Raw genomic sequence first — 12476 nt, forward strand, 5'->3', positions numbered from 1 at the left:
TATGGAAAGAATGTAATGCATAGACATATTTTGTACAAAAATATAGTTATTTAGTTTTGAATCTTTTACTCCCTCAGTTTCAATATATAAGATATTTTAGATTTTTTTTGTTCTATTTAATAAGATTTTTTAAATTTCTATGCACTTTTCTATTAATTTAATAATTTTTGACTTTTTAAATTCTGCGGTATTTTTCCTATTGGTTAAATTAGATTAAATGATACAGTATTTGTTGTTTTTTAATCTATGTGCTTTTAGCCAAAAATCTTATCAGTTGGAATAGAGGGAACATCAAACCACTCAACATTAATTTTATATGGGTTCAAAAATTAGACTCATCATGTATAATTCTCAACATTAAATGGATCTTAGCGAGACTTAAATTATATTTTTTTCTTAACTTCTTTTTATAGTACTAATACTTTCTTGTAGTCTTTAGTACATGTTTTCTTTGGTTTCGATTTCAGAAAAATTGCACTTAATTTTATTGTTAATTTTGAAATTTTTAAACTACATGTTTTATTTAGATTTAAACTGCATGTTTTTTTTACATTTTTTTTATACAGAGTGAATATACTTGTCAGTGTGTAGCACCTACCACTACCTATATCTTCAAATATAACTCAGTAACCCACCTTGTATTAGAAGTAAAAGTTGGTTTATCCTAAATCTTTTGATAGGAATTTTCCATGCTAGAACTTTTAATTTAGGATATTCTGGGATTGAACAATCTGAGTATATATAAGAATATAAAATCCAATCTTTTTGGGTGAACCATAAGACATACATACAAATATATTATTTTTATAGTTTCATAGGTTTCTACATTATCGTTTAACAAAACAAATAAATAAATAAAATTTTAAGCTTAAATGATTTACTATATACATAAATTTTAATTTATTGATTTCAAAGTCATATTTTATTATAAAAGTATAAAAATAAAAAGGAAAATTTTCGAAATACTTATTTCCAATATTAATTTTCAAAAATAACTTATATCTAAAACTTATTAAAAAAAAATGTCCCTTATCAATATAGAATTTAGAGTCGAATTTTTTTCTTAATTTATAACTTTTTTAACTGTAAATTGTTCTCAAATTTATAATTTTATGCTAATAAATATATTATTCCACGAACATGAAGTGCATGCGTCCCACCTACGCAGTACGCGCATCGAGTTTCCTTAACCTACTCAATTTTGTTCAAATTCCAATTTTATCCTCATCTTCACGCGTTACCCTTTCCTTTAACACAGACCTAATTTCGTCATTTCGTCTCCAAAATTCCCAACTCTATAAAAAGCCATCAAAAGCCCTACAAAACTCATCGAAATCTCATCAAAAATGTCCTCTCAAGAAACCAAAACAGATCAAAGAGAAGGAGCAGAGATCTGCAATGGCGGGTCAAACTGCAAACAAAAAGCCAACGAGATCTTATCGACCATGAATCTACCCAAAGGACTTCTCCCACTGGACGACATGACAGAGATCGGTCACAACAAATCAACCGGTTATGTCTGGATCAAGATCAAGAACAAGGTCCAGCATCGGTTCAAAGCCATCGGGAGAAACGTGTCCTACGACTCGGAAGTAACTGCGTTCGTTGAGAACCGTCGGATGCGTCAGCTTACGGGAATCAAGAGCAAAGAGCTTTTGATTTGGGTTACCATCTCTGAGATCTTTGTTAATGATCAAGATCCGTCTAAAATCACTTTTGCTAATCCCACGGGACTGTCACGTACGTTCCCCGTCACTGCTTTTGAAGAAGAAGACCAGAAATAATTTTGTTAACGCTCATTATGATGCCTTTGATTAGCGTAATCATCTAATCTTATGTATTGTTTTCTTTCCAACACATCTGTATTGTTTCTTTAATATTCTCAATTAAGAGTTTTTAACAAATAAAAAAGACAAATAATATTGTTAATTAATCAATTAAAGACGAGAAACTGCAGAATTTGCAGATCGACACTTCTAAATGGTCGAAACTTATAGTTATAGAGTAATTAATAACATGATTCATTTCTAATTTAATATTATATAGTTCTGACATCATTCATTTATAAAAGTTTATAAAATCAACCGGTTAACATATACTTAAAAAGTGTAGCAATTTTAGGAATCACCGTCTTTTTCTTTTGTTTGTAATAAGGATCCCTTGTAATAATTATTAATTTTCTTACAAAACTTTGTGGTAGTATTGAAAAGAATTTGTGATGGTATTTTAAGATATTCTACCAGGGGCCCTTTAAAAGTTTTTACGTCATTTGTAAACACAGCACGGTATATTGGATACATATAATTTTTATTATTATTTATATTTTATATTGTATTTATTTATTAAATATTAGATAATTTATAAATAGAGAATAACTAAATTTTTTGGTCGTTTGTATGGCTAAATGTTTATATTAATTTTTTAACTTGTAATATATTTCATGACCAAACAAATATTTTGTTTAGTGTTTAAAATTCTATTTTAATTTTTAATTATTATAACAAAAATAAGGGATCTAAATAAATAATAGATAATCATTTATATGTTATGATTAGTCATATTTTTCTAATGATTTAATTATTTTACACAATTTTAGTTAAATCAATTTGATTTTATATGAAAAATAATCTAATATTAATAGTGTGGACATAAAACACAATAGTTTTATAGTTTTATTGATTAAGTCATATCTTTGTCAATAAAACAATATGGAAATGAGAATCATAGTTTTTGTTTCCATATTGATTGTTGTAGTTTTTTTAGTTGGAATGAAATATAAAATATTTAGAAAACAAAATCTGAAGTAATGTTATTTTGGAAATTTTTTAGGGATTAAGTTTGTAAATAAGTACAAATAAATGGAGAGAACCCAAAATGTACTTCAAAAATATATATATAGATTTAATCTAAAAATCAAAAATCTTCTCAAATTAAATTTTGTTTCTGGGAAAAAAATTAACTTTGATGATAATGATATAGTTAATAAAAAAATTACACACTTTATAGTAAAGTTAACAAAAGCTAGATATAGAAACAATATTTTGAAAATCAGTAGCAAGATTTGGGGTTTATCTATTTTGTTCTTCATCTATTGTTGCTCTTAATGCTTAAACTAGACTAGCTACCTAGTTTCTGATTTTAGGTTTAGTTCATCGTGGCATCAAAAGTGTTGTTGAGTTGCTTGAAAAAAACTTAGGTGAGCCAGGTGATCCTTAGCCAACGAGAGTTGACGTTAAGGCACCTTGTGAACAAATCAAACTTAAACTTTTATTGCTTGCTTGGGTTGCTAGATTCAGACGAGAGTTTATGGTCTAGTTAATTTGTTGCATAGATAGTTAACGCTGCGAGAGTAGGTTAGCTTTACAACCGTTATTTGAGTTCTAGAATGGTGTCTAATGCATCCCCATCTAATCACCTTAGTCCGAGATTATATTCTCTCTAGATTCTCTACGCCCAATATTTTCTTTTTGATTTAAAACAACTTATTACTTTTTGTTTTTGATAGTTACTTGTTTCACAAAACTTCCTCTTTTGTCTTAGCTATATTTGATCTTAATAGTTTTATAGTGCAATTGCTTGGTCTCTGAGGATTCGATCTTAAAGTGTTATAACGATACCACTAGATCGTGGTTGAGTACACACTAGGTTATTAATTGACATTTGATCAAGAGAAAAGCTAACTTTGTAGATATAGATATAACAATCTAATGCTGCCCACTCCACTGCAATCGCGTCGTCCATTGTTGTCCACTCCACCATCTGCTTGGATGCCTCATGTAAACCTTGCTCATGCGTCCAGCTCCATTGTGTGGATCTTGGATTATGGCTCCACACACCATAACACTTGTGACTTGACTAACATGTTCCTTCACCACCCATACAACAGTGGTGACGAAGTTCTCATCAACGATGACACTGGTCTCCCAATTGTCAATACGGGTTTCACATCTCTTTCTTCTCCCACAAGTTCACTCTCTCTTACAAATGTCCTTCATGTTCCTGAAATACAAAAGAATCTAATATCCGCATATCGCTTATGCAACGCAAATAACGTCTTTGTTGAATTTTTCACGGCCTCTTTTTCAGGTGAAGGATCTCAGTCTGTAAACCCAATTACTCCAAAGAAGGGTTAAAAATGAACTCTACGAGTGGTCAATCAAAAAATCAGTTGCAGCATCATACTTTGCCACTCTGACAGTCAGGTCTTCCATCTCCGATTGGCACTCAATACTTGGGCACCCATATCTGCCTATTCTTAAAACTGTTATTTCCAATTTTTCTTTACCGCTTTCAGATTTCCTATCTAAACCTTTGTCCTGTGTTGATTGCTTTTCTAATAAAAGTCATAAACTAGCTTTTCTCAAACATCCATCTCCTCTACTCGCCCTTTGCAATACCTTTTTACAAATCTCTGGACTTCTCAAATTGTCTCTGTTGATTCCTACAAACACTACCTGATTATTGTCGATCACTTCACTTGTTATACCTCGTTCTATCCACGCAAACTCAAATCCTATGTAAAAGAAACCTTCATAAAATTCAGATCTCTAACTGAGAACCGCTTCCAAACTAAAATTGGAACTCTCTTCTCTGACAAAGACGACGATTTTATTGCTCTCTGCGCTTTTCTGCCCACTGCCAAAACCACTCACTTAATGGCTCCTCTCATACACCTGAGCACAACAGTCTCGCTGAAAGATGCCATCACCACATCGTCGAAACTGGACTCTCTCTTCTTCACAAAGCCAACATTCCAAACACTTACTAGTCCTATGCTTTTGCAACCACTGCCTACCTCATCACCGGACTCCTCACCCTTGTCCTTTCACTCTGTTCTCCGTTTAACCATTTCTTTGGCATAACCCCAAACTACTCCAAACTCGAAATCTATGGATGTCTCTGTTTTCCATGGCTAAGACCATACCGCTCTCACAAAAGCAAACCACACTCCACACCTTGTGTCTTCCTTGGCTACTCCTTAAGCCAAGTGCTTTCTTCTGCCTTCATCCCTCCTCGCAACGCCTATATGTTTCACACCATGTCCAATTCTTAGAAACTAAATTCCACTTCACTTCCCTTTCTATGGTTCCCACCGTCTCTGAACGAGTCGCTGATTGGACTCCTCCTCTCTCGGTAATCTTTCTCACTGTTGTGCCCTCGTCGATGTCATTGTGCTTCTCTGGTGAACCCGAGATTAGATCACTTACCCACGCCGGCGACCTCTGTCGGAGCTCCCTCATCCGCCTCGTCTCTTCCCATTGCACTGTCACCGTCACCAGCTGCCACAGCGACGACCGCAACTTCATCATCCTCTAGTGTCTCCACATCGTCTTCCTCACCCTTGACTAATCGCGACATCTCTCCACAAAGAAGTGTCACAAATGGGCTTCATTCCTCACGGTCCACAAGCCCATCTATATATTCTCATCAGTCGGCCCATTACTACGAAGCCCAGTACCAGCACCAAGTCCATCAACTACCTCCACTCCTCCATCTCGATCTCTGACACCATCTGTATCTCCCGATGTGGCGCCTCTTCCTAATCTTCATACTATGACCACACACGCAAAGAAGGGAATCATCAAACCCAATTCCAAGTACGTTATTGCCATCTCCAAACTCGATGTTGAACCACAGACTGTGCTTCAAGCTCTAGCTGATGACAAATGGCGAGCTTCTATATCTGACAAATTCAATGCCCAACTACACTACCGTACATGGTCTCTTGTTGCTCCAGCTCTAGGACAAAATCTCATGGACACCAAATGGCTCTTTTGGTTGAAGTACTCACCTGATGGGTCTGTTCATCGACAAAAAGCACGGCTCGTCGCAACATGATACAATCAATGACCGGGAATTGACTACACTGAGACTTTCAGTCCTGTGATCAAGGCAACCACTATTCGTATTGTTCTTCAGACCGCCGGTCACTATGGCTGGTCGATCAAGCAACTCGACGTTAACAACGCCTTTCTCCAAGGCTCCTTAACAAAGGAGGTCTATGTCTGTAAACCAGAGGGATTCGTTGATGCCAACTGACAAAATCATGTTTGCCATCTTCATAAGGCACTCTACGGCCTCAAATAGGCGCCTCGTGCTTGGTACAAGGAACTCAAAAAAGTTCTATTGCATGCATGTTTCACAAACTCATTAAACGATGCATCTCTCTTTATTCTTCGCTGTGGCTCTAGGATGGTCTATCTTCTGATCTACATCTACGATATCATCGTCACCAGCAACAACAACACTCTCCTACAACAAACACTATCGTGCCTAGTCCAATGTTTCAACATCAAAGATCTAGAAGAAATCCACTACTTCCTTTGATCGTGGACCTACAAGAACCTCGCAGGGACTCCATCTCACTCAAAGCCTCTACATTCTCGACCTTCTCACTCGCCACAACATGCTTCATGACAAACATGTCGCCACCCCCATGGCTACATCACCAGAACTATCTCTCCACTCCGGTACTGCTCTCACAGATCCATATGTTTACCGCACTGTTGTTGGCAGTCTTCAATACATGTCCTTCACACGGCCAGACATCTCCTATGTTGTCAACCGCCTGTCCCACTTCATGCATAGACCCACATCTGATCACTAGCAAGCCTTCAAACGGTTGCTATACTATTTGTCAGAAACAACAGATCATAGTATCTTCTTTCATCGTTCAACATACCCTCAATTGATGCATTCTCTAATGTCGATTGGGCTGGTGATCGTGATGACTGCATATCCACTCACACCCACATTGTCTACATTGGTCATAATCTGGTATCCTGGTAATCCAAAAAGAAAAAGGTGTTGCCTGCTCATCAACCGGAGCAGAATATTGTTCTATGCCGAACACATCTGCTGAGGTCCGTTGGATATGTTCCTTACTTACGGAGCTTGGGTACGACATTACGTCTCCACTAGTCATTTACTTCGACAACGTCGGTGCTATATATCTCTATGCAAATTAGGTACTCCACTCACTGATGAAACACTTAGCACTAGACTATCACTTCATAGGCAATCAGATCACCGCTGGCACTCTCCGTGTAGAACACATCTCCACGAAGGATCAGTTAGCCGATGCTTTAACAAAGCCTCTAGCTCGTGCTCCATTCAATTTGATGTCCTCCAAGTTTGGTGTGTCCAAAACCCCACCATCTTGAGGGGGGATGTAGAGGATCAAGTAATATCACCAAATTATGTCAAGTATATATCTTATAATAATGTCTTACATTTTGTGACCAAGTCACAACCTTGTATATATGTTGTACACTGTCAATCGTAATATATATCATTCTCCATTACCTTATAGACCGCACGCCTAAACTTAATCTCTATAGATTTAATTAAGCAATTTTGTTATAAGTTTTACTCTACTATCATGTGACATATTATAAAAACTGCCATTGGATTTTATTTAATTTAATAATTCACAAAAAAACCTTATATTGGTTTATAAAATAATAAAACAATGTTTTCAAAATTATTTAGTGAAATTATTTAACAGATTTCATTTATGTTTGTAAAACAATTATAAAACTTAATTTTATTTATAAAAGTAAAATTAAATATTTGCATCCCTAAATCATTTAATAATGACATATGTATTTTAAAACGAAGATACAACATTGCTTATATTTTAAAAATATAAAATATTATATCTAATTTATTAAATATTTGTCTGCACTTCACATCGATGCAATGACATCTTATTAAAATCTAAACAATCACAAATGTTATATTTTATCGAGTATAGTATATACAACTAAAATAAATAAATTAAAAAGTTAAATAGAGATTTCTAAACACGCCCGCTTCAATACGGGTTTTGTTTTATTTTCAGGATTTTACAAAATTTATATAATTCACAGATTTGAACATTCTATCGTTTGCCGAATACGGGTTGAAATCAGAATATAAAACTAAGTAAATTAAATGTAAAAGATTATAAAATGTATAGATTAAATCAAATAAAATTTCCACTATTATTTTATAAGTAACAAATTACATTAAAATTTAGGCAAACATTTTCCTGTGTTGTATGGGTAACTATCTAGTTTATTTATTATTATTTACACAAAAATTTGAGTTTTTTCATCTTTTTATTTCACACACGTTTTTTTGTATAAACAGTTTGGGATGGAACTATCAGTTATTTATTGAATATAAACTTAATTTTACCCAAAAAAATTGTTTCCTTTACTATATGCATCCTTTTCTAAAAAACTTATTAAATGAACTAAACGAAAGGAGAATGCATAATTGGAAGATGCAATCCATGTTAGACTCTCAAATCGAGCCATATGCGTAGCCCATCTTCAAATTTAGAGTGTACTGGATTCTTGAGTGAGCAAAGTCTATTACCAACCAAACGATCAAGAAACTTCATTTTTGCTTCAGCGTGCCATCTATGATTGTGATCTCGCCAAAGAGTGTGAGCGGGTTATAGTCTACTTGTGTTAAAATGTCACAACTCGCAACGTAGATGCCGAGTGAATTTTCCATTCCACATTCTAAAAGTTCAGATGTTATCGTGAACTCAAAAATATTTTCCAATTGTGCTCATCAATGTGATAAATAACACATAATTATGTACATACAGTGACACATAAGTACAATTTGGTAAACCTGTAAATGATATTATACTGACCAATTAATATATATATCGGATTCAATGGTGAGATTGACCCCCACATATCCATGAGATAATTCTTACAGCTACTACTATTAAGAGACCAAGAGTCATGATCTAACCATCTTCTTCTCTTATGTGTTTTCATCAACGACAATTGTTTATGTTCTTCTTCTTGTTCCTCGTACGTAGATGTTTCGATCTTCTTGAGACTGTGTCTGTATTCAGCAACTACTTGCTCAAACACTTCCACCTCAAACATGTTCATTTTCACCTTAGGGTTTACGTGATCCCTCACAAATGCAAACGCTAATTGGTCTCGTGGGTTAAACGCTTCTAACTCGTTGAACATGAAGCACGAGAATAGGTTGCTTCTTATTCCGTGTCTTCTCAGTATCAACGCACTATCTGGTACATCTATTTCAAATAACATTTAACATGACAAATCAGATTTCTTAATAACGTTAGGATCTAATGAATAAAACTTCTAAAGATCGTATCCCGCTATATAACAAAATGGAAATAAGATTGACGTAACAATCGTCTCCTTCTTAGACCGTCCAAAACCATCGAACAACTTGCCTTTGGGACCCAAACTTGATCTTAAAAATATTTCTTTCGCTATCTCATAATGCAATTAATGTGTTATATGGGACCACGTCGTAATTCTTTGATTGCAACTATGATTTTATTTTATCTCTTACACGAATATGTCCAACAAACAAACAAATCTACAGCTAGAAACAAGCAACAACACTAGTTTCATTAACATATTATTCAAAGAAATTATGTTGTTGTAAATTGTAGTCACAATGTTATTATGCAATTGGAAATTATATTACATTAATACTTCGTTATTTCTCTACGGATTGGGATTGAATATAATTATAGAAAGTATGGTTTTCATGATTACCCGTGAATCCAATTTTCAAAAGCCACACGGGTAAAAAGAACATAACCTAACCAACTAAAGCAAATCTTCATGCATAAGACATGACTCTTTAGTCTTTATTGCAAAGTAACATAAGAGTATACCAACATTCTAGATAAAGAAAGGTATATGTTTTGATGTCAAAAAAAAAAAAAGGTATATGTTTTTCTAAAGATATTTACCTTAATATTATTATAACACTTAAGTACGGATGCTCGAACTAATTTTTTTCTTAATTATACAGAAAATCAACATTACACTAAAGTTACATATATTAAAATTTAAAAGACATGTTATCGCAACACCATTTTTTATTTTCTAACCATTATAATGGTATTTAATTTAAAATCTAAAGTGATAAATACAATTCATGAATGTAAACTCAAACAAAAGCAAAGATAAAGTCTATGATCATACTAATATTAGTTTGCAAACAAATGATCATCATAAGCTTGCAGAATAAACTTATAACATGATTGAGTCTATACTATCTAATTATGCATGATGTAGATAAACGCACAACTAACAATTAATACTTTTTTCGTAGTAGAACCTTGCCTAGCTACCTATATACGGGTAAAGAAAACTAATATATCATTAATCAACCATAGAAAAATAAAAGCATTTAATTAGTTATGATTTGGGGAAGATTTTATTATTACCTGTGGGATACGGCAACTTATGAGAGCTCCAAGGCTTCAAACCATGCTCACAATAAGTCTCCATTTGCATCCTAAGTCCGTCGACATCGCCCCATTTCTTCCACCTCGCGGTAGCCATAGCTTCCTCCATTGTATTTACAAAAAATGGATGTTTAGATATCGCCATATCAGCTTCAGTCACTACTAGCATTGAATGAATTAGAAGTAGCGGATCGATCATGAGCTGAATTTTCGCATCGACCCATATACTGAACTTTGTGTTTGGAAACAATCTATGTATTAAATACTTTGGTATAACACCGTTCATTGCCGGGTTAAGGTATAGACTCTCGAATTTAGATATTTTGATGATTCTCCATGCGCCGACTCTATAATCTCTTGGACTATTTCTCGGGATGACGTTGTGGTGGAAGAGTGAGTTTAAGGTTTTATCGTCAATGAACATGTAGAAGCAAACGGTTTCTAAGGTTTTAACTCCAAGTCCCACTGGTTGTCTAATCTTGTCATGATCGTTAAAAATTGCTGATGCAACCACTAGTCCACATTTCTCCATCTCAACTCTATCTACCAAAACAATAGAGAAAAACAAATTAAATCAAATTTTTGTATGTCATTAGAGAAATAGTAAAAATTCATTACTAATTTAGTAAACAATAGATATCAGTGAAATATCATGAAACAAAACAAGCGTTACGTCTATGAATTTTAAAATTTGGAAAAAATACTTAAAAAGATTTTGTCTAATTTGAACCCAAAAATATATATATCAAACTACATAATTATGCCGTTATGATCCTGATTTTCTCCGGTTTACTCGGTGGTGTATTGAGTTTTGACTTTTTACTAAAGATAAAATGAGCATAAACCGGTACTGGTTCAACCGGTTAGCATTTTCTTTTTAAAAACTTAGAATGATGATAATCTCACCGGAGTTGCTGACCGGAAAATCTCTGAAGAAGCCGCATGGAACTTCGACGTCAATGTTGGAATGATTGTAATAAGAAAATCTTTTCCGAGTACTAAAATTTCCACCGAAACTCTCACTTTTTCCGTTAATGTATCTCAAATTTTCTTGTGATGATGATGATGAATCGCTCAAGATACTCTCTATCTCCTTCAACACTGTCCAGTAATCTGATTCACATAAAAAAAAAAAACTAAGAATTAAAGAATACAAATATATAATAAAGATCAAGAAATGGGGAAATTGTTAATTTACCTGAGAAGAAAAGAGGAGAAGAACAAGAAGATCGGTGAGTGGGAAGAGCGTATTTGTGTTCACCATAAGAAGAAGGATAAGAGAAAAGTTTTGGTTGAACCGGATCGAACGGGGAATATCGAAAGACGCATTGGTTTCTTGAGAGAGATACGTAGAGGAAAAGAAAAAGAGTAGTGAATAAGTAGACAAGAGAAAAACAGAGGAGCTTTGATCGTGCATAGAGCGGTGGAGATAGTGTGGTTGTGATGAATTTTCCCATCGGAAATAGAGAGATTTTTTATATGGTTTATTATTTATTATTCATTTTGATGAGAGTGATTGGTGTGTTGAAGAGAGAAGAGAGGATCTTCACTTGAGTTTGTGCTGGTGAGATTATAAACTGAAAGTTAGAAACTCTAGCAGGTTTTTAAGGTAAAAAACGTAACAAAAAAAAATATATATTTATTTTTATTATTATGATGTAAATTTTGGAAGAAAAATAAACTTATTGTGCTGACCTGTTATTAAAAATTAATGAGTGGTTCTAATAGTAATCTAAAGCGAGGTGGGATGTAATGATCACCATTAGACCGTAGCTCTCTATACAATTCCGTAGCATCCTCAACATGTAATGTAAAGTTTTTAAGACCATGCAGTTGTTGAGGCTCTCGCTGTCAAGATTTATCACTACAATTGCAACTTCAAACCAGCCAGAACCCNGTGTATTGAGTTTTGACTTTTTACTAAAGATAAAATGAGCATAAACCGGTACTGGTTCAACCGGTTAGCATTTTCTTTTTAAAAACTTAGAATGATGATAATCTCACCGGAGTTGCTGACCGGAAAATCTCTGAAGAAGCCGCATGGAACTTCGACGTCAATGTTGGAATGATTGTAATAAGAAAATCTTTTCCGAGTACTAAAATTTCCACCGAAACTCTCACTTTTTCCGTTAATGTATCTCAAATTTTCTTGTGATGATGATGATGAATCGCTCAAGATACTCTCTATCTCCTTCAACACTGTCCAGTAATCTGATTCACATAAAAAAAA

The 12476-nt window shown here is 34.1% G+C and overlaps 3 protein-coding genes across 3 annotated transcripts; 2 read left to right on the top strand and 1 right to left on the bottom strand.

Moving 5' to 3' along the window:
- On the top strand, positions 1321-1969 carry LOC104760276. The gene has a single exon (XM_010483177.2). It carries the CDS (start codon positions 1347-1349, stop codon positions 1782-1784), a length of 438 nt encoding a protein of 145 aa, XP_010481479.1. The 5' UTR covers positions 1321-1346; the 3' UTR covers positions 1785-1969.
- LOC109130449 (uncharacterized mitochondrial protein AtMg00820-like) lies at positions 5554-6039 on the top strand. Its single transcript, XM_019240013.1, has 2 exons — positions 5554-5798; positions 5880-6039. The coding sequence occupies exons 1-2, from the start codon at positions 5554-5556 to the stop codon at positions 6037-6039; spliced, it is 405 nt and encodes a 134-aa protein (XP_019095558.1).
- Positions 8557-11729, bottom strand: LOC104760277. Its single transcript, XM_010483178.2, has 4 exons — positions 11445-11729; positions 11153-11359; positions 10226-10789; positions 8557-9049 (listed from the first exon to the last, which is right to left on the bottom strand). Exons 1-4 carry the CDS (start codon positions 11701-11703, stop codon positions 8589-8591), a joined length of 1491 nt encoding a protein of 496 aa, XP_010481480.1. The 5' UTR covers positions 11704-11729; the 3' UTR covers positions 8557-8588.

This window comes from Camelina sativa, chromosome 18 (assembly GCF_000633955.1).
Source record: "Camelina sativa cultivar DH55 chromosome 18, Cs, whole genome shotgun sequence".
Lineage (NCBI taxonomy): Eukaryota > Viridiplantae > Streptophyta > Magnoliopsida > Brassicales > Brassicaceae > Camelina > Camelina sativa.

What these genes read in the sequence shown, in the direction of transcription:
- LOC109130449 (XM_019240013.1), top strand. Translation starts at nt 5,554, where the DNA reads ATGACCACACACGCAAAGAAGGGAATCATCAAACCCAATTCCAAGTAC. An exon ending in TTGAAGTACTCACCTGATGG is followed by an intron (nt 5,799 to 5,879) that starts GTCTGTTCATCG and finishes TGAGACTTTCAG; the next exon opens with TCCTGTGATCAAGGCAACCA.
- LOC104760277 (XM_010483178.2), bottom strand. Translation starts at nt 11,703, where the DNA reads ATGGGAAAATTCATCACAACCACACTATCTCCACCGCTCTATGCACGA. An exon ending in TTTTCCGGTCAGCAACTCCG is followed by an intron (nt 10,790 to 11,152) that starts GTGAGATTATCA and finishes TTGTTTTGGTAG; the next exon opens with ATAGAGTTGAGATGGAGAAA. An exon ending in TAAGTTGCCGTATCCCACAG is followed by an intron (nt 9,050 to 10,225) that starts GTAATAATAAAA and finishes TATTTGAAATAG; the next exon opens with ATGTACCAGATAGTGCGTTG.
- LOC104760276 (XM_010483177.2), top strand. Translation starts at nt 1,347, where the DNA reads ATGTCCTCTCAAGAAACCAAAACAGATCAAAGAGAAGGAGCAGAGATC.